Source organism: Bos javanicus, chromosome 1 (genome assembly GCF_032452875.1).
Source record: "Bos javanicus breed banteng chromosome 1, ARS-OSU_banteng_1.0, whole genome shotgun sequence".
Taxonomy (NCBI): domain Eukaryota; kingdom Metazoa; phylum Chordata; class Mammalia; order Artiodactyla; family Bovidae; genus Bos; species Bos javanicus.
Genome location: NC_083868.1, coordinates 132611358 through 132635017, shown reverse-complemented (window position 1 = coordinate 132635017; position 23660 = coordinate 132611358). Strand labels below are relative to the sequence as shown.

Below are 23660 nucleotides of genomic sequence, written 5' to 3'. Positions count from 1 at the left end.
GGGTTTAAAGAGAGTAAGAGGAGAGTGAGTAGAGACAATAAACAGAAATAATTCTTTGATATTTGAAAAGGAGAAAAGGAGAAAAATAGGAATGTAGCTAAGGACCATGTGGAAACAAGGGATGGTGGGATGGTCAGTCTTAGGTATCAACTTGGCCAGGCTATCAGTTCAGTTCAGTCACTCAGTTGTGTCCAGCTCTTTGCGACCCCATGAACTGTACCACGCCAGGGCTCCCTGTCTATCACCAATTCCCAGAGTCCACCCAAACCCACGTCCATTGTGTTGATGACGCCATCCAACCATCTCATCCTCTGTCGTCCCCTTCTCCTCCTGCCCTCAGTCTTTCCCAGCATCAGGGTCTTTTCCAATGAGTCATCTCTTCGCATCAGGTGGCCAAAGTATTGGAGTTTCAGCTTCAACATCAGTCCTTCCAATGAACACCCAGGACTGATCTCCTTTAGGATGGACTGGTTGGATCTCCTTGCAGTCCAAGGGACTCTCAGGAGTCTTCTCCAACACCACAGTTCAAAAGCATCAATTCTTCAGCACTCAGCTTTCTTTATAGTCCAACTCTCACATCCATACATGACTATTGGAAAAAACATAGCCTTGACTAGATGGACCTTTGTTGGCAAAGTAATGTCTCTGCTTTTGAATATGCTGTCCAGGTTGGTCATAACTTTGCTTCCAAGGAGTAAGCGTCTTTTAATTTCATGGCTGTAATCACCATCTGCAGTGATTTTGGAGCCCAGAAAAATAAAGTCAGACACTGCTTTCTGGCTAGGCTATGGTATCCAATTATTTAAACAAACAGTAATCCAGGTGTTACTGTGAAGCCATTTTGTAGATAAAATTAACATCTATAAGTAAAGGAGACTACCCGCAATAATGTGGTGGCCTCATCCAATCAGCTGAATGCCTTACGAGCAAAATCAGAGGGGTTCAGGAGAAGCAATTTCTCGTTCAAGACTATACAACTCCTGCCTAAGTTTCTGGCCTGCAGGTCTGCCCTACAGATTTTAAAATAGCAGATTCAAAACTGTGTGTGTCATTCACTAAAATAAATCCTCCTCTCTCCAAATATATATATATATATATGTACACACACATACACACACAACATAGCTTAATGGTTATATTATGCAAATAAGTAAGCAAGTAACAAAGTATATTTTCCAATGGTTCTGTTTCTGAAGAGCCCTAACTGATACAAAGTGTTTCTAAAAGATAAGGGCTGTTACAGCCTACAATATAATGATAAAGGGTGTGGGGGAAGTGAAGCCGGAAAGAGAAAAAACTTCTTGAGGTAGTGAACAGGGATTAGATCCACTGCACAAGTGCAAGGACTGATCTTAGCTAGACAGCACCCTCATAAGAGAAAACGCAGAGTATATGTGTATAGGTACAGCTAAAACAAGAAAATTTAATCCTTGAAGGATTGTATTCTGTTCCTATAATCAGCCAAGTGTGAAGAGGATAGCAGACATTACAGGTTTGAGAAGGTATGAAATAATATTATAAGAAAGGAATATCCATGGCATAAAATACTGTAATAGGATTGCTAGGTAGAAATGAGAGAAAAATTGTAGAAAGCCGAGTCATTATATGTTTTTCTACACTCACTTTGAACTCCACTGGTGCAGTTATGGAGCAGGTGATAATATGAGGTTTTCCTAAGGGATATAATAGAGAGCAAGCAGGCAAGGATGTTACGGGTCCTTCATGAGAAGGACATGATTATAATTAATCTGGGTAACAGAATCTAAGCTAGGAAAGTGGAGGAAGTAAGGACATCAAGAGCACTAAACAAAGAGGATCAGGAATTTAACGGCCTAGTAGAGGAGAAGGCAATGGTACCCAACTCCAGTACTCTTGCCTGGAAAATCCCATAGACAGAGGAGCCTAGTAGGCTGCAGTCCATGGGGTCGCTAAGAGTCAGACACGACTGAGAGACTTCACTTTCACTTTTCACTTTCATGCACTGGAGAAGGAAATGGCAGCCCACTTCCAGTATTCTTGCCTGGAGAATCCCAGGGACAGAGGAGCCTAGTGGGTTGCCATCTATGGGGTGGCACAGAGTCAGACATGACTGAAGGGACTTAACAGCAGCAGCAGCAGAGGAAAAACAATACTGGAGCTGGGAACATATAAAACAAAAACAGGAACCAAAGGTATCAACAAATAGGATGGCTGAAATTAAGATTATGGACACTGGCCATTTAATCACTATTCAACAATTTACAATTATGTTTTCTTAAACATGAAAATGAAAACTAAAAATCTGCCCTTATATTTAGTGATACTTATTATACTTTTGAAAAATATTACTGCAAACTCTAAAACTGTTTGACAGTGGGACAAAACTAAATTTTAAAGAGAGATAAGATTATCTTCCTCTTTTAAAAATTGAAGTATCATTGATTTACCATGTTAGTTTCTAGTGTACAGGAAAGTGATTCAGCTATGCACATATATATTATATTCTTTTCCATAATGTTTTATTTTTACATATAAAATACATTATTTTACATATTTTTACATATAAAATATATTATGTATTTTTACATACATATTTTACAAAATGTTTACAGGACAGTAAATATAATTCTCTGTGCTATACCAAACAACCTTATTGTTTATCTGTTTTATATACAGTAGCTTGTATCTGCAAATGTCAAACTCCTAATTTATCCCCCACCCTCATTCCCAATCATAAATTTCTTCTGTATGTGAGTCTGTTTCTGCTTTCTAAATAAGCTCATGTGCATCACATACCATATGTCTTTCTGATCACTAGGTCTACCCACATTGCTGTAAATGGCATTACTTCATTATTTTTTTAAGGCTGAAGAGTATTCCATTGTAATCATGTTTCTTCGTTAGTTTTAAAAAACTTATTTAAAAAAAAAAAAGGTTTACAAGCTTCCACTTTACAAAGAATATTTAATAAATCTTTGTCTCTTAAAAACCCAACCAAAATAATGAGAAAACAATTTTCATCCCCAATAAATCCAGAAAAACACTTGCAATGCCAAACCATAATATGTTAATATATGTATATGCAAAGCAGATGGATGAAGTATTCAAATCAAACTAAATGGTCAAAAAAGCTTGACAACTCTGTTTAAAGAAAAAAGACAAAAACAAAACAGTTTTACTCTGTAGAACCCAGAAGCATTAAGGAATTGGAGAAGTACTGGCTTTTACAGAAGATGGAGTGAAGTAAGTCTAAAAACAGGAGCATTTCAAAGTCTGTATAATAAACAATTAAATCTCCACTTGAACCAAGGCAGTCATGTAATTCCTCCAACACAAACTCATCTTGGAAGTTAAAAAAGTTTATTCCCTAAAGAACATAGAGATTTGGATTCATCAGATACAGAGGAGGGATACATGTGAAGTGCAGAGTGCCCTGGGTGCTCCTTCACCCTGTATAACTCCCAAAAGGTAGATAGCAACCAGACCTGAGATTGAAAGATCCTTCTACAAAGGAGCTGAACTTTCCCAGGGAAAATAATTATCAACACCAACCCTTTATGGTTCATACTGAAAACGGTAAGTGACCACAGGACCACCCTACAATGATGGTCACCAAAAAGGTTAAAGTCATTGCCACTGCCTGTCAAACACAACACACACACACACACACACACAGGCAGGCAATCAGTTCTTTAGTGTCTCATTGTTAGCAATGATTAGAGAGCCAACAGATACTTAAGGAAAGCTTCCCATGAAAGACACTCATAAAAGAGAATTGAAAAAGAGGTCAGAATGGGGCACCAAAAAAACAAAAACAAAACTTCTGAGTAATAACACTGTCAACGAGATAAGAGAAAATGTTACACTCATGATAATGTTAAAAAACGACATGGAGAATGGAAAAGAACTCTTAGAATATTTAAAATGATAAAGAAAATTACCTCAATAAAGTTGAAGAATACAAGCAAAGTGAACAAAAAGAGTAAGGAATGAAAACTAAAAGAGGAAATAACAAGAAACTTAGGACTGATTCAACAGATTAACATCCAAGTAAAATATATTCAGCAGAGAGTAATGAATGGGAAATTATACATCTGTATATATCTATATATATCAGGATATATCACCATGATATTTCATAAAATGAAGCTTCCACAGACAAGAAACAGGATCAGAATCATAAGTTTGAAAATGTACTGGAATTCTCAACAGCAATGCTGGAAACAAGACAAAAATTCTCAAGAAAATCTTAATGATGAATTCTGTACTGGGCCAAATAACATAAGAATATAATGTATTTCTCAGGCATGTAAAATCTAAAATATATACTTTTCCAATGCTCTTTTTCTCAAGAAGCTATCAAAAAACATGCCACCCAAAAAGAAGAGGCTAAATTTAAAAAAAAAAACAAAAAAAAAAACCAACCCAAGGCAAAAGGTAGGAGATCCAACAGAAGACAAAGGATCCAAAACATGGCAAAAAAGCTACGTTAGTTAAAGGACATCTAGATTTTAGAAGATTAGGCTGCTATATTAAACATAATTATAAAAATTTAAAGCACAGAAAACTCATTCTACAAAATTGATTATAATATCCTATTATTTGTTTAAAAATAAAAAAATCCTAATATATATGTATACGAGAAAAAAACTAAAAGGAAACACCAACATGTCATGGCAAAATTAAGAAGTGGTATGATTATGGCTGATTTTTACTTTTGTATTTTTCTCCTTTTCTGATTTCGTTAAATTGTATGTGTAATTTTATATCTACAGAAAATGTTTACATGTGTAATATGAAAGCACTAATGGAAAATCTACAAGATTTTCTCAGTTTCTCTGCCCGCTTTAGAGTCAAACCAAGCAAGCTTTGTCATTCTATCATAATTATTACATCAGACACTTACTGAATGACCTGTATACGTGAAACATTTAACACAAATTCTTTCATTTAAGCCTCACAACACTCCTAATAAAATGGGACTATTCATATCAATATTATACAGATGAGGAAAGGCACCAAAGTTATGTAACTTGCCCAAGGTCACTAGGTTGACATAGAAAGGACATGCTTATAAAATTATTTTAAAAATCATAACTTCCTTACAAAAACTAGCTCCCCAAAGAAAACTGATTTTCATACCTGGTGATAGAAAATAAGAGCTAATTTTAAGAAAATGATACTTCTTTATTACTCTAATTATCTATATTTACATTTTAAAGAGCAAATTACATTTAAAAAGTTTACTATATTTTATGTATACAGTTATATGATATATGGTGGCACTTGTAGATTTGGTCAATTATTGGGCATTAATCCTAGAATACCAGAAGTCTACCATATAGAAATTCATATCCAGTTTGGTTAAGAGTCATAAAATACTTACTGAATTTAATAAACAGAATTTGGCACTGAAGAGCCAAAAGACAAATAAAATGAAAGTACATACTATTAGTTTTCCTAATAATAGTTTTTTAAAGATCTGTTAATTTACATGTTTGTTTCTGGTTTCCCCATCTATAATGTCTTCTATTACTAAAATATTAGGTGTTCAATAAATTCTGAGGGAAAAAGAAGTGAATGAAGGGAAACACTGCAAATACGACTGGCTCTTTTTGTAATTACAGAATAATAGCATTAGTTTACTATATGTCAGGCACCATTCAAGCTTTCCTAATTTCCTTTAATGAGATAGTTATCAACATCTTTCCCATTTTGCATATGAAGAAAGTGAGGCCCAATAAATTATGGACTTGTCAAAATTACCCAATTAGTAAAATGCAGAAAAGGATATGTATTCAGACAATCTGGTTCAGAACCCATTCTATGAACCCTATATTATATGGTTTCAGCAACTGAAAGCCAAAGAAAAGATATCAATTTACTAAGATAAAATTATTTTTGTCTATGACAGGAGAACAAAGAAATTTCATATAGCTTGCCTTGCCTCAGTAAAAGTCCAGAGATGCTGACTTGGTAAAAAGTGCTAATTAATAACAAATCATATGTCAATATAAAAATCAATCATATACCAACACAATGATGTTAAACAATGAGATATAAAAGAAATGTTTACTTCCCCAAGAGTCTGAGAGGCACTCATTATTGTTAAATAGTGATAACCTTCCAGCATAATGAGGCCATCTATCATGTGATGATTTTACCCATATTTTCTAATTTTTCCATAATTCATTTTAGAAAAAATAGAACAATCAATCAAGTTGCTATTAATAAAATTCTGTACGGTTAATCCCTCTTTGTTCAAATTAGCATTTTTACCTTAGAAGCGAGAAATATCCATTATTAATCTATTTCTAATGTAGAAAATTATGTAGGTGAGAAAAAAGCAAAAAATAAAAAAGATAAGCCAACATTCAATTTCTAAAGTACTGTCAGAGACTATAACAGCAAATGACTGAGTATAATATAACTATAAATCTGAAAAATAGATCCTTTGAGAATAGAATTGTCTTTATAATACCAAAGAACAAAGTGGTAAAACAAAGGGAATCCTACTTAGTTTTGACCTGGAGGAGAAAAATATTTTTTCATGAAAATTTCATGAAACTGGAGAAAGAAAATATAGCCAATCCCAGATTGTAAATCCACTGAAATATTACTTATATATATTAATTCCACAAACTATGTTCTAATATGTCTTAACTATTTAGCTATCTATTTATCTATGTACCTTCACAACAAAGGCACTTAACTATGAAGATTGTTAATGAAAAGTTTACTACAAAGTAAAGCTTCTTTATTGAAGATAAATCAGACAAACAGGAGAGTATGCTTTACAAGTACAATTAAAAGAATAGAAAAAATAAGGAAAATGTAATATAAAATCTAATTGTTAACAGTCTGTTTCAATTTAATAGTAAAAAGAAATTTCAAAAATAAAAGGGAAAGTTCAGTTTATCACCAATGGAAAATGAAACTACTTCTACCTGGAGAATAGACAAACGCGAAAAACTACAAAATGATGAAAAATTTTAATAAAAATGTGGCAAAATATACAATTAAATGCAATGCATAAACACTAACAAATTGGGACACACTATTAATTAATAACAAGAAAATGGGGTATTGGTAAACAGATTAAAAGTACTACTGATAAGATCACTCTGATGACTTATGAAGTTCTAAAACTTATCTTGTCTGTACCCTAGAAAACAACTAACCTGATTGTCTCTCTTCTCAGCTAAGATATAAGCAATGTCAAGGAGCATTTTATTCCAAAGCCGATAATCATATCTGGCCATAACTGCCTTGTTAACTGTCCATGCACATAGTCTTTGAAGCAGAGGATTAAATGTTCCTGCCCATTTTATCTAGTCCCCAAGACTCGTCCTGCAAAGTGAATAAAAACGATTATCTTTAAATCTATCCCTCATACATATACTATAAAAGAAAAAAAAGGGGGAGGGAGAACCAGAGAAGAGATTAAAGATGAAAAGAAAATAATCCTTGAAAAGATGGAAATTATTATCCAGCCTGGAATTAAATTCTCAGCAAGATTTCCACACTTTGTTGAAGGGTAGGACTGGTGTCTCACTTTTTATGAAACTGAACTTTGGAAGACACGATCATTAATGTACAAAGAGAAATTACTGTAGTATTCTGAAGTAAATTTGAGAATAACTTGAAAAATAGGTTAGCTTTTGAAAAATAAGGATAAACATAACATTGATCTCCTATTTTTCCTGGTACAATGCATCTGAAAAACAGCCAAATAAATGGAAATTGCTGTACACAGACAGAAGAATGATAGATGAAAAGTAAATAGAAAATATAACGAAAAGAAAAAAGTACATATAAAGGGCAGAAAATAATAAAAGTCATGAAATTAGAAAATATATATAGTATCAGGTAACTTTTAAGTAATAAGTAGTATATTTATAGTACCTTGTCAAAAAAGCTACAACTTGGTACAAAGTCTCTCAAAACACAGAATAAAATGTGCTTGATGTTTGTTCTATCAGAAAATTTTTTCGACAATAAACTGTGATTTTACCTTTATAAAAAAGATAAAATTAAGTAAAAGATCTGCCTCTTTACCTAATAAATAGGAAAGGGATACTCTTAAATCTCATTTTTGTAATGGTAATGTGTATAAATTGAATATAGTCAGTTATTGCTACTAAAAGGGATATAATTGGGGAATATTTAAATATATGTTTATGCAAACACAGGTTCTTGATAAACATACACATATATATAAGAAAAAAAGAACAGTCATTTAATCATTTTAGGTAAACACAGTTAAAATCGTTGAAAAACTCAGAACAGCTAAATAAACAAAATTATCTTGTTACAGGAAAACAAGGGGAAAATGAATATACTTGACTCAGAAGTTATATAGATAATTCTAAAACAGAAGCAACAGGGAAAATGATAATGTATCAGTTCTTCAGGACTTAGTCTACCTACTTGAACTGATTTTAGAAACACTACATTTAAATTATTATACCACTAGGAACAGAAAGAATCCTAGCTAGGTCACAATTACCTATTACAATTAGATGGAACTGTTTAAAAAAATATATATATATATATAAACAAATATTTACACATTTATGTATAACAATGAAACCATGTAATTAAGTAGGAAAATACCTGTGACTTTGGAATTTCAACTATTATTTGGTTTTATCAAAGAATATGGCCTGCTGGACTCCTACAACTTATTTGGTTATAAAATAACGCAAGAAAATAACTACACATTCAGAAAGAGATTTGGTAACATTCGTCAGAAAATTGCATTCTCAAGACTAACAAAGGCCAGTTATCAAAATAAGCACAAATTTTACTTCAACAGAGAATACAAACCATTCATGCAAATTTTGGAGAAACATTGTGTTTTTCAAGAGCAAAGTAATCAATTTAAATTAATATTGAATTTAAATACAGCTTAACTGGAATATATTTAACAAAACTAAATGAAAAGGAAATAAAGTGTTAGTTACTTACCAGCAAGAGTACTTGTATGCCTAAAAGCTCTGACCTGGGAGTCTGACAAACCAGTCAAAAGCGAGATTACTGTGTCCATCATATACTCATCATAAATTATGCTATATTGACACTGTCGAATCAGGACTCCAATAAATTCACAAAAGTTTGAACGAAACTTTTTCCACTGAGGTCCAGGCATGGTAAGGGGATAATCACCACTGTCCTAAAAGGGATAAAAAGAAAAAATAACATATTAAGTATGATATATGACATACAGTTTGATTTTTTTTCCTCCTACTGGAAAAGGAACATTTTTCGCTCAAAGTACATGTGGACAGACACCAAGAGGTACATGATGGCTTTCTCTTTTTTGCTTGTTTTGATCTACCCCAACTGAATAATTGTTAATGAGTTCAAAATTGTTATTTACAATCAGTATTTAATTCATTATTCAAAGCCATTCATTCAAAATAATAGTTTAAGTTTTGTTGTACTTGGGAACTAGCTGAGATAATTTAAAGTAAAGAAGAAAACAAAAAAAGAAAGAAGTTTAACTAGAAAGGATTATTTGCTACTGAATTCAGATCAAACTAATCATGACATGTGTAACAGCACCTTTCAATTATTTTAAATAAGACACTTTAAAGAGTTAAGAATTTTAAGAGTATAACCAACTTCCCACATATGAAATTTCAACCCTATTTCTTCTAACTCTACTATGAACTTTCATTTAACTCTATAGTTTATGCACTGAATTTATTAACTTTTCCAAGAAAAAGCCTACCATGGGCTCTTGGGATCCCCAGATTGTGTCATTTTATTTAAAATACAAAATTGACAGCTGAATCCAGCAGAGGTTTCTCACTCTAGCCTAAAACATTTTGCTGGAGAAATGGAAATTCACAAGGCAGAGGGTGAGAAATTCTGTGAACTTCCTTATCAGACTATTCTCAATTTGTGGCTATTTGTTTTTTACAGGCCAAAATGCAGCTAGGAAAACTGGATACAAATGAGGTCTTGAGCTTTGTGGTGTTACATGAAAGAGTACTTTGATACTTACAACAACAGAGAATCTCAAAGATCTCAAGAGCCTTGAACAGAAAGAAGGGGAAACCTTGGCACTTAGTTAAATACCCCATAAAGAGAGTTAATTTTGGTATTACATGAGTACTACATGGGCTACTAAGCTTGATCAGTTCAGTTCAGGTCAGTCGCTCAGTCGTGTCGACTCTTTGCGATCCCATGGACTGCAGCACAACAGGCTTCCTTGTCCATCACCAACTTCTGGAGTTTACTCAAACTCATGTCCATTGAGTCGGTGATGCCATCATCCTGTTGTTCCCTTCTTCTCCCTCCTTCAATCTTGCCCAGAATCAGGGTCTTTTCAAATGAGTCAACTCTTCACATCAGGTGGCCAAAGTACTGGAGTTTCAGCTTCAGCATCAGTCCTTCCAATGAACACTCAGGACTCATCTCCTTTAGGATGGACTGGTTGGGTCTCCTTGCAGTCCAAGGGACTCTCAAGAATCTTCTCCAACACCACAGTTCAAAAGCATCAATTCTTTGGCACTCAGCTTTCTTCACAGTCCAACTCTCACATCCATACATGACCACTGGAAAAGCCATAGCCTTGACTAGACGGACCTTTGTTGACAAAGTAATGTCTCTGCTTATTAATATGCTGTCTAGGTTGGTCATAACTTTCCTATCAGGGAGTAAGCATCTTTTAATTTCATGGCTGCAGTCACCATTTGCAGTGATTTTGGAGCCTCCGCCCCTACCCAAATAAAGTGTGCCACTGTTTCCCCATCTATTTGCCATAAAGTGATGAGACCAGATGCCATGATCTTTGTTTTCTGAATGCTGAGCTTTAAGCCAACTTTTTCACTCTCCTCTTTCACTTTCATCAAGACGCTCTTTAGTTCTTCTTCACTTTCTGCCATAAAGGTGGTGTCATCTGCATATCTGAGGTTATTAATATTTCTCTTGGCAATCTTGATTCCAGCTTGTGCTTCTTCCAGCCCAGCGTTTCTCATAATGTACTCTGCATATGGTACTAAGTAAGTAGGGTGACAATATACAGCCTTGACGCACTCCTTTTCTATTTGGAACCAGACTGTTGTTCCATGTCCAGTTCTAACTGTTTCATCCTGACCTGCATACAGGTTTCTCAAGAGCCAGGTCAGGTGGTCTGGTATTCCCATCTCTTTCAGAATTTTTCACAGTTTATTGTGATCCACACAGTCAAAGGCTTCGGCATAGTCAATAAAGCAGAAATAGATATTTTTCTGCAACTCTCTTGCTTTTTTGATGATTCAGCAGATGTTGGCAATTTGATCCCTGGTTCCTCTACTTTTTCTAAAACCAGCCTGAACATGTGGAAGTTCATGATTCACGTATTGTTGAAACATTACTTTACTAGTGGGTGAGATGAGTGCAATTGTGCGGTAGTTTGAGCATTCTTTGGCATGGCCTTTCTTAGGGACTGGAATGAAAGCTGACTTTTTCCAGTCCTGTGGCCACTGCTGAGTTTTCCAAATTTGCTGGCATACCAAGTGCAGCACTTTCACAGCATCATCTTTTAGGATTTGAAATAGCTCAATTGAAATTCCATCACCTGCTCTAACTTTGTTCGTAGTGATGCTTCCTAAGGCCCGCTTGACTTCATATTCCGGGGTGTCTGGCTCTAGGTGAGTGATCACACCATCGTGATTATCTGGGTCGTGGAGATCTTTTTTGTACAGTCTTCTGTGTACTCTTGCCACCTCTTCTGCTTCTGTTAGGTCCATACCATTTCTGTCCTTTATTGAGTCCATCTTTTCATGAAATGTTTCTTTGGTATCTCTAATTTTCTTGAAGAGATCTCTAGTCTTTTCCATTGTATTGTTTTCCTCTATTCTTTCTATTTATCACTCAGGAAGGCTTTCTTATCTCTCCTTGCTATTCTTTGGAACTCTGCATTCAAATGGGTATATCTTTCCTTTTTTCTTTTGCTTTTGGCTTCTTCTTTTCACAGCTTATTTGTAAGGCCTCCTCCGACAGCCATATGAGCTCTATAAGCTCCATATAAGCTCTCCTTAGCGCTATAGGAGACCAGAAAGGAACTGAAGGGGCTGGCTGAATCTCCCCAGCTCTTTAGACTGGGGATGTGGAAACACAGATTGTAGAGGGTAGCACAATGGAAAGGTAAGGTATTTCTCAAAGCTATCTCTGAAGGCTGCCTGCTGCTTCTATTTCACAAAAGCCCACCAGGGAAGAGTTTCTTTTGCTTTGTAGCAACTGTGAAAGTCAACCACTTAGAGCTCATAACCTGACCTGGGCCCCAAGGAAATAGAAAGAAAATAATCTTTCTGTTCAGGTCCAACAGCAAAAAGAAAGGAAGCCCGAAAAATCAGCATTTGGGAAAATCTAAATAAAATATAAGTATACTTCAAAGATTCAAATGTAGCATAAAACAAACAAAAAACTCTAGAGAACTTATATATATCTATATATTTGTACTTTTTTGAAGTATAATTCATATATAACATTAGTTCCAGGTATAAAATATGATTCAATATCTGTATATATTTTAAAAAATCACCACAATAAGTGTAGTTAATATCCCAAAATCACTGCAGATAGTGATTGCAGCCATGAAATTAAAAGACGCTTACTCCTTGGAAGGAAAGTTACGACCAACCTAGATAGCATATTCAAAAGCAGAGACATTACTTTGCCAACAAAGGTTCGTCTAGTCAAGGCTATGGTTTTTCCAGTGGTCATGTATGGATGTGAGAGTTGGACTGTTAAGAAAGCTGAGTGCCGAAGAATTGATGCTTTTGAACTGTGGCGTTGGAGAAGACTCTTGAGAGTCCCTTGGACTGCAAGGAGATCCAACCAGTCCATCCTAAAGGAGATCAGTCCTGGGTGTTCTTTCAAAGGAATGATGCTAAAGCTGAAACTCCAGTACTTTGGCCACCTCATGTGAAGAGTTGACTCACTGGAAAAGACTCTGATGCTGGGAGGGATTGGGGGCAGGAGGAGAAGGAGACGACAGAGGATGAGATGGCTGGATGGCATCACCAACTCGATGGATGTTGAGTTTGAGTGAACTCTGGGAGTTGGTGATGGACAGGGAGGGCTGGTGTGCTTCGATTCGTGGGGTTGCAAAGAGTCGGACACGACTGAGTGACTGAACTGTACTGAATATCTGTTACCATGAACAGTTACAAAACTTTTTATTTTCTTGTGTTAAGAACTATTAAGGTCTATTCTTTTAGCAACTTTTCAATATGCAATAAAGTGGTAACAACTATAGTCACCATGCTTTACATCTCCAGGACTTATTTCATTACTGGAAAATTTATATCTTTCGACCCCCTTCACCCATTTTGCACATTGCTCCACATTGAGAAACACTAACATGTTCTCTGTATCTATGAGCTCAGTGTTCTTCTGTGTTGCTATTGTTTTGATTTCACATATACGTGGGATCATATGGTATCTCTCCTTATCTGACTTATTTCACTTAGTGTAATGACCTCAAGGACCACCCATGTTGTCAAAAATTCCAAGATTTCCTTTTTTTAACTACTGAATACTATTTCTTGTGTGTGTGTGTACCTACCACACTTTCTTTACACACTCATCCATTGATGGACACTTAGGTTGTTTCCATATTTGGCTATTGTAAATAATACTGCAATTAACATGAGGTTGCATATATCCAAAATACTTTATTTCTTTAGAAACTCAATTGATGAACTGAAGGAAAGGATGGTCACTGACAGAAGTTACACTAGTAGCCTAGAAAATAATACCCTAGATGGGACTTGTGGAAAAAAATCTTTTAAAATGGACAAAGGAGGTTACTATGACCTCTTCAACCTTTGCCCTTTCCTTTTTCACTGGATTTGGTACTGATATTCAACAGCCATTTTGTAACCATGAGGGAACATGGATAAGGATTCCTAGAGAGAAAGATGGATAAAGTATAGGTTTTTAATCTGTTAAGGTGTAGTACTAACCATGCTTTGTCTATTTGCAGATTTATTTTGTGTGAGACAAACTCCTGTGAATTTGAGTCACTACTAATCAGATTTTCTGTTACAAACAAATTCATTTCTGTTACAGAAGAATTATGAGCAGTGGGGAAAGATAATTCAATAAATAATTTTGGTACAATACAAGTGGCTTTTCATTAGAAAAACATTAGATATCACTGTACCTTATACCAAATTAAATTTCCAATGAAATAAAAATACTCAACAAAGAGAGAAATAGAAGAAAATATGGGAGAATATTCTCAGAGTGGGTCTTTTTTTCAAAAATATTTAAAAAGTCAGAAGTCATAAAGAATCAACAAATTTAAAAAAAGAACCAACAAATTCAATCAACATAAAAGTAATTTTTTGCATTAAAAAAACACAACACTAAAAGTAAAGTCAAAGAGTAACAACAGGGTTTAGCTTCTGCTTAGAATATAAAATGCTACAAACAATGAAAATAGCTTAATCAACAACAACAAAAAAATTATAGTTTTTCTTAATCCCATCTTGAGCTGAAGTAACTTGAACTCCAAAGAACAAGCTTTCCAAGAAAAGATGAGCCACACAAACTCTACCACCTGTGGCAGAACCCAGAAGAAAAGGTTCTGTGACAAAAAGAGGTAAGAAGAAATCAGGCAAAATGCTAACAAATGTCAAAGACCAAGTGTGGGCCAACTTGTCAGCGCGGAATTACAAGGAATTCACACTCACTCCAAATCTCTTTTTATCAGTTGACCACAGGTTTCAACCAGGTAATAAAAGCCTGAGACAGCAGAAAAGACAGAACCTATTTTGATGCAGGCCTACAGAGGATGATCCTCAACTGCTATGGGAAAGGTAAGACGTACAGCTCACTTCTCTAGACCTTTCTCCCATAAAAGCCAGAAACCTTAATCTTGTTGGGGAGGGTCAGTAAATGGATTCACCATCATGGCACAGCAAAAACCTACTATAGCTAGAAGAGTAGAAAAAAAGCATCCTATAGTACATATAAAGATGAGAAAAATAAGTTCTAAAGAACCTGTCCCAGATCACACAGCTACAAGTCTTCTCTGGTTCTGTGTTTGTAAAATCCATGTATTCTCTGTTCTACAATGGAGCTTCACCTGGTTTACACCAGTAGCCTTGGAGGACAGAAAGGCTGTCTAGTGAATACTCTTCCAAAGGAGAAAAATTGTTTTTGTTGCCAAACAGAAAGACAAAAAACTAATGGAAACGCCTATTTTGGAAGTTCTGGGAACACTGATGGGTGTGGTAGGTAAGGGTGCCAACCTTCATAGACAAGAGTCAACAATGAGAACTAGAAGATTGTGAGCTTCTAACTGGGATTAAAATAAGAATCTTAAAAGATAAGAGGTCCACTGCAAGGCAGAACTCATGCAGCTAGCAGAGGTGGAAGGCTACCTGCCTAATTCTTAAGACTTTGGTATTTGGGAACGCATTGTGGTCACAAATTACAAATATTTAAAGAGATAAAACACTTTCTAAGAATAAATTCAAGAGATTTGATTTTTAACCCAGCTGATGGACAATGTTATAAAAAAAGTTACCTATTTGGTAAAACGTGGCTTTTGGTTACCTAATTTCAACAGACTTTGCCGGAGGATATGTACCACTATTGCTTAAATCAATGATCTGCAAACAACTGTTTGGAGAAACTATCCATCCACCCACTCATTTATCTATTCATACCATTTATTAAGCAACAAATAAGCTCTGGCACTATATGAGGTCATCAGGCATACAAAGATAAGCAGAACAAGGATATTATTAGAAGAATTTCTACTCTATATATTTTTTACAGCTTTATTGAGATATAACTGATATATGACACTGTGTAAGTTTAAGTTATACAGCAGGTTGATTTAATACATATATATTGCAAAGCTTATCACCACTCAATTAGGTAACACCTCCATCCCATTACTTTTTATATGTGTGACATAAGATTTAAGATCTTTTCTCTTAGCAAGTTTTAAGTATGCAACATATACTATTGCTGTACATTAAATCGTTAGAACTTATTCATCTTGTAAGTGGAAATTTAAACTCTTTTATCAACTTCTCCCCATTTCTTCAGTCCCCTAAAGAAACTAATTTAATTGATAAGATGAACACATTAAAAAAACTGTAAAAGAATTAAATATAATAATAGGAACTTGACAAGGGTATATAGTACTTAGAAAGGAATGTCAATTCTCTGCAGAAGCAACTGGACAGGGAAAACAGGGTCAACACCTTTTCTAGGTAATAACAATTAGTGAAGGCCTATAAACAAAAGTGCAACAATGGGAGTACAGAACTGCATTACATTTGGAATCTAAACTGGATTCTGTAACCAAGAAGAAAGATGGGGTTGGATCAAAGAAAGGTAAGGAAGTAAAACTTTACTTTGGAGAAAACAGGTGGTCACTGAATTAAAAAGCAGAGACATTACTTTGCCAACAAAGCTCCATCTAGTCAAAGCTATGGTTTTTCCAGTAATGATGTATGGATGTGAGAGTTAGACTATAAAGAAAGCTGAGTGCCGAAGAACTGATGCTTTTGAACTGTGGTGTTGGAGAAGACTCTTGAGAGTCCCTTGGATTGCAAGGAGATCCACCCTAAAGGAAATCAGTCTTGAATATTCATTGGAAGGACTGATGCTGAGGCTGAAACTCCAATACTTTGGCCACCTGATGCGTAGAGGTGACTCATGTGTTTTTTTTTTTTTTTTGACTCATTTGAAAAGACCCTGACGCTTGGAAAGACTGAGGGCAGGAGGAGACGGGGATGTCAGAGGATGAGACGGTTGGATGGCATCACTGACTCAATGGACATGAGTAAACTCTGGTAGTTGGTGATGGACAGGAAGGACTGGTGCGCTGCAGTCCATGGGGTCACAAAGAGTCGGACACAACTGAGCAACTGAACTGAACTGAACTGAAGGATGTTCATCAACAGCTATGAGCTTTAAAAATGTATTTTTGGTTCCAATGTGAAAAACAGAAGAAAAGGTGAAGGAAATGGAGCAAAGGTGACTCTCCACTGCAGTCAATCCAAAACCAAAAGTGTGAGGGGAGAGACCGTTTAATACAGTAACAATAATGACAGACAAAATGGGAGGGATGTGATGAATATTTGAAAATTAAAGAAATAAAATCTACTGAAGTAAACTGAGTAATGGACAAAAATGACTTTCTGTTTCTGGGCGGAACCTGTTTCCTCACAACAGGAAACAAAGAATTCTTTACTCCCTGACTACTGCAGAAGGCATAACACTTTTAAGAATACCTAATTAGTATATCCCATAAGAAGAGACTGCTGCTGCTAAGTCCCTTCAGTTGTGTCCGACTGTGTCACCCCAGAGAAGGCAGCCCACCAGGCTCCCCCGTCCCTGGGATTCTCCAGGCAAGAACACTGGAGTGGGTTGCCATTTCCTTCTCCAATGTATGAAAGTGAAAAGTGAAAGTGAAGTCGCTCAGTCGTGTTCGACTCCTAGTGACCCCATGGACTGCAGCCTACCAGGCTCCTCCATCCATGAGATTTGCCATGCAAGAGTACTGGAGTGGGGAGCCATTGCCTTCTCCCTTTAATTCATAAATGACTGATAGAGAATATCCTATTTTTAGACATCACAACACACTGCTATCTACAGTCAAAATAAATACAAAATTTCTGGAACGTGCTATCAATGCATGCTAAACCATTAAGACGCAAGTTGACATAAGCAGAATGTTAATAAAGTGCAAAATAATTTGAGACTTGAAAAGGGAAAAGTAGTTTCACAAAAAGATTCAAGAGTTATTACCTTAAACTAAACAAGTGCTCAATCAGAATAACAGGTGGGCAACCTGACATTATGAGCTACCCTACTGTGACAAAATATGAAATATACAGCATCACAGATGAAATTATCTTTCCAGAGAATGTAAATATAATTTAACAAAGTCACTAGACATAACGTTCAGTTACAAAATAGAGGCTATATTTTAGGAGGCTATACTATAGAAATAAATTAAATGATACCATGGAGGTAAAACAATTAAATAAAAATGTGAGGTATTTTTTTAGACTACAACTAGGTTGTCATCTAAAAGTTAATGTGATGTAAATAACAAAAAATGTGGAAAAACTATTTCATATTTAAAAAGTCCTGAGAACACAACAATCAAGTGCAGTATGTAAGTCAGTGTGCTTTACTTCCCTGTTGTCTAATATCCTAGTTATGCTTCTATCAAGGGGCCATTTGCCCTTATTGTTTTCTCTTCCCCCAGATATATGCCTGGATGCTCCATCACCTCCTTCAAGTCTTTATCTAAGGTTACATACTTACACGGTTTTTCTGACCATCCTATTTAAAATAATCCTTCCCTTCCTAATTTCTTCAGTCTTCTCTGATTTATTATTCTGCATAGCATTTATTATCATTTGTCATACTCTTTTGGCTAATATATAGCCATTCATTAGCTTTTCCCCTGAATGAAATGAAAATTCCAATGAAGACTGGGATTTTGGTTTATTAAGTGCTGTATCTTCCATTTTTGGCATGGTTAATAGTCAAATATTTCTTGGTAGAACAAATGAATTACCTCAAAAATGATACTGTCAAAATGGGCCTAAAATAATGGTTCAGTTCAATTCCGTCACTCAGTCGCGTCTGACTCTTTGCGACCCCATGAATCGCAGCACACCAGACCTCCCTGTCCATCACCAACTCCCGGAGATGTGCATTGAGTCGGTGATGCCATCCAGCCATCTCATCCTCTGTCGTCCCCTTCTCCTCCTGCCCCCAATCCCTCCCAGCATCAGGGTCTTTTCCAATGAGTCAACACTTCACGTGGGGTGGCCAAAGTATTGAGTTTCAGCTTTAGCATCAGTCCTTCCAATGAACACCCAGGACTGATCTCCTTTAGAATGGACTGGGTGGATCTCCTTGCAGTCCAAGGGTCTCTCAAGAGTCTTCTCCAACACCCCTGTTCAAAAGCATCAATTCTTCGGTGCTCAGCTTTCTTCACAGTCCAACTCTCACATCCATAAACGTATCTAAGTGATCCCTATCAATATTTTCCTTAATCATAAACTTTGATAACTTTTGTTTCTTTAGGCATAGACAGAAATGAGGAAAATATATAAAGTCAAACCAGCAATGGGACTACCAATGTCGCTCCTTTTAAATATGTCCTGCTCCACACTGACATCAGTTATTTAAGTGAAGTGCTACCAAACATCTGGCCTTTACTCCTATCCATGCATCTTCACAAACATTTCATGAGGAGTGGTAAATGATTAATGGGTTTGTAAGAAAAAAAAAATGCTTACATACTTCAAGACATTGATTACCTCTGATAAGAAGCATTTTAGTAGTATTAATAGTTCAGTTCTTAAGCTGAGGGTGGGAGATTTACATATCTTACACATTAAGTACATTTTTTGGTATGTATCGAGTGACATATAATTTCTTTAGGTGGATGCATTAAAAAGTGTTTGAAACTATCCACATCAACATCTTTGAGTTCCTAAAATGACTAGAAGAAATCCCAAATTCTGGGGTGTCATTATCTAAATTATCACAATGTCACAGTCTGTGTTTAACATCTGTGAATTTACATATCACAATGATCAGTAGAGTTCTTCATTTTAATTTTCCTTCAGAATGTCAAAATGGATAACAACTGTGTGTCATGGGAACAAAGAAAAGGATATAGTGCTTATCTTTGGAAAGATCAGAGAAAACATATTTACAAAACAAAACTATTTTACATTTTATCATTAATATTTTATTATTAAATGTATCCCTTGAACTTTTGTTTTTAAAGTATACTGTAAATTTAAAAACAACAAAAATAACTATAAAAATTATTTATAGGAGAGATTTTGTGGCTGTCTGCCATGATGCACAAAAGAGAAATTGCTCTTTACTATGAGACCTCTGCTAATTAAGCTGAAATTAACTCTTCCAATTTTGGCAAACCCTCAGACTTTCGAAGTATCAGTAAATTCATATGCCTATAGAAATATATGTACACTAATTAAGAAACAATATAAAAATATATTTGGAAAGAACAACTTTTCAAGTCAATCCAACAAAAATGTTATTATAATCTTACTCATCTCTGTATCTCTAGCATTTATCTAGGACACTGTCTCATGTGCTTAGGAGGACAACAATGTTTTGGACATGACTTATTTATTAGTACTAAATACAATCTCCTTAGTGTAATCTACAAGGCTATTTTCATTCTTTCCAGCTTTGTATGTCACTATCTCCTCCTCTACAGGTTAAATATCATCTTCTCTATAAGCTCCTTCCAGGTTTTATGACTGAACTTATATTAATCTTTGGAAATCTAATTTTAATGGTTAAATAATCATTATCTGATGTATGAAGCATTCACACCTCAGATAATGAACTCATCCTTTGGGTTCTCATGGGTCTTATATTTTTTAACTATTGAAGTTGTCAGTGTATTACTGCTATTAGTTTACAAAGTTCTTTCATCATTTAGAACATAAATTCACCGTCTAGAGCTATAACCTTGTTGATCTCTATAGTACCTATCCAAAAGTTGGACATGCATTGTTATTACTGAACAAATACAAAATTACATTAATACCATAGAAATAAGTTTGAAAGATCAAACAGTTCATTTAACACTTGTTAAAAAATAAAGTTATCCCTAAAATGTCACATTTATGTCACACATCAATTACATCATGATTTTGTGGGTATATTTTAAAACTGAAGGATATAATGCTTGAAATTACCACAAAGGAATAACCTCAATATACAGCTGATTTTGATTAACGCAGATAGGGAGTTAATCCAGTTCCCAGCGATACAAGTATTACTGTTGAGTCATACTTTGGTTTATGATTATCTCATTTAAGCATTTCTCATAATGAGAGTGTCTAAGAAAACTCAATCTAAATGAAAGATATCATATTAATCAATAGAATATAATTGATCCTTTAAGAAATACTAGCTAAATCCACAACTTATTCAGTTAGTCCTAAGACACATGTAATAAAACCCACCAGAAAGTTTATAATATGACTGAAGGTGTAACTATTACTTGTACCCATCTCCAGCTATTTCAGATTATACACTTAGAGTTACATATTAGGCAGAATACAGTAGTGGCTACCAATATGAACTTAGGAGCTAAATGATCTGGGTTCAGTTCCTGGCTTTGCCATTTACTAGTTTTGTGACCTCAGAGAAATGTCTCTACCCTTTTGGCCTCAATATTATCATCTGTGAAAAGGAGATAAAGAAAACCTGACTCATGAAAATGTCAAGAATTACATTTTTATGAAAAGTACTTACAATGGTGCATGATACAGAATAGGTATGGTATCTGTATCTGCTACTATTATTTTTCAACATGTTTTATTATGTTTCCAATAATTATACTTCAAGGTTCATAGGTATAATATTATTTCCAGTCTGGAACCTTTCCACATTACAAACTGGGTACAACTTCTTGAGTCTATATTACTTTTCTACACGATTATTCCTTTGTTTTGGCATTTCTCATATCCAACTTTGCTTCCTTTCTTTAATATTCTGTTTACCTTCCTCAACTTGGAGTAGTCTCCAAAGTAATACAGACAACACAAACTGAACAATGCACTGCAACAAAATACAACTTTTTATTTTTATCTAAAAATAAATAATTTACTATAAATATTTAAGACAATGAATAAGATTGGTATGTCCTCACTAGGTCCATATTTCAGATTGTTCTGTGTCACAGATAGTATTTGAGATATCCTATTTGAGTTATCCTAGGAGAACAAAAATAGTTCAGTGCTCTAAAGGATTGACACGAGAAATTAAACTCTCCACAGGTTGTTCATAAGTTACTTATCATTGCAATGGATTTATCATTTATACTATGTTTAACTCTTCACAAAATGGAAATGCAAAGATTTCTGGAGAAAACAGACACAAAACAAAAATCTATAATCACAAGTGAATAACAAGAAACATGGCGGCACTGACACTTCCTGCACAAGCTCTCCTTTAGACCACTATGAAACTTAAAGCCATGATGACAAGCTAATGACTTCCATCATTAGAAACTCACCAGCAATTATCCTTCAGTTAAAAATAAATTAAAAACAAAAAGAAACTGACCTAGTAGTACAAGCACTTAATTCTATAAATAAATATATGCTTTAACAAACACTAACAATAAATACAGTCTACTGACATAAGGATAAAAGGAAACAACTTCCTATTTTTATTCATTAGGTATTTAGGAAATAAACTTAGTTCAGTTAAATTAAGAAAGTCGGCAACAATTAACAGGCAGCTACTTTTTAAGTAATTTCCTTACAAGAACAGAACTATATAGCCTTCTGAGAAGAAGTATGGGGAAGACATGGGCAGAATAATTTCATATATAAAATTAGCCTTTTCATAAGTTTTTATTACTAGAAATTTAGATTAAAAATGTTTCACTGATAGAATATACAATCAAAAATATTTAGAGACTTTAAATTCAGGTTTCCTCTATCATGTTTTCGCATCTCTTCACATTTTCTCAGTTTGTACTATTTGAACATTTTTACATTTCATAATATTTTTAATCATTTGTTTAATAACTGCTCAAATGGATAAGTAAAAAGTACTATACTTAAGTTTAAATCAACAAATTCACATAAGCACATATGATTAGAAATGAGAAGAAAAAAATCTAGAAGATAAGTCATAATCACTATAAAGAGCACAATAAACAACATTTAGAATTATGAGCAGAGCAATACAAAATAACACACATACGAATGAAAGGCACTAAGTGAATACAGTTGACCCGTGCACAACACAGGTTTGAACTATGCAAATCCACACAAAGTTTTTCAAATTTAAATAAATTGGGAAAATTTTTTATAGATTTGCAAAAACTTGAAAATTAACTGGCAAACCACATAGCTTGTCAACCAAAAAACTAAGAAAAATAGAAATATCATAAATGCTTAAAATAATGATATCGTTTATTTTATCACTACCATATAATATACATAAATCTACTATAAAAAGTTAAAATATATCAAAACTTACCCACACAAACACTTACAGACTGTCACATGGCGCCATTTGCAGTTGGGAGAAATGTAAACAAATGTGAAGATGCAATATTAAAACATAACTGCATAAAATTAACTATAGTACATACTGTATTACTGTCATAGTTTTGTAGCTCCTTCCTGTTGCTATTTTAGTGAGGACTGGCTTAATATGCTGTGTGACACTAATCATCTCCATGTGAGCACTTTGTTTCTTTAGTAAACTGCATAATTACAATAAAATGGAATCTCTTGCTGTTCTTTCATATTTAACATCATATTTAGTACAATACCATGAAAAACCTTCAATAATACCATGAGACCCACAGAAGTGCTACTAGTGATGCTGGAAGTGCTTCTCTGAAGCAGAGAAAAGTTGCTTGATATGTACGAAAGACTGAGGTCTGCAGCTGTGGCTGCCCACCATTTCAAAATAAATGAAATCCAGCAAAAAGACTATTTAAAAAGAAAAGGAAATTCATGAAATGATCACTGTAGCTATTCCAGCAGGCATAAAAACCTTGCACTTTTCATGATATCTTTTTATTTCATATTGAATGCAGCTCTTATATTGGTATAGGACTGCTTCAAGAAAGGCATACCTATGACTTCTAATATAAGTGGAGAAAATGTAATCGTTATATG

The 23660-nt window shown here is 34.7% G+C and overlaps 1 protein-coding gene across 3 annotated transcripts in view; it reads right to left on the bottom strand.

Annotated features, from left to right (window-relative positions):
- Window positions 1–23660, bottom strand: part of STAG1 (STAG1 cohesin complex component) — a 499240-nt gene that overhangs the window by 171221 nt on the left and 304359 nt on the right. For all 3 annotated transcript variants that reach the window (XM_061427678.1, XM_061427685.1, XM_061427693.1), the window contains one exon: window positions 8950–9154. In XM_061427678.1, the coding sequence (XP_061283662.1) occupies window positions 8950–9154 (205 nt within the window). The remainder of the gene's footprint in view (window positions 1–8949; window positions 9155–23660) is intronic.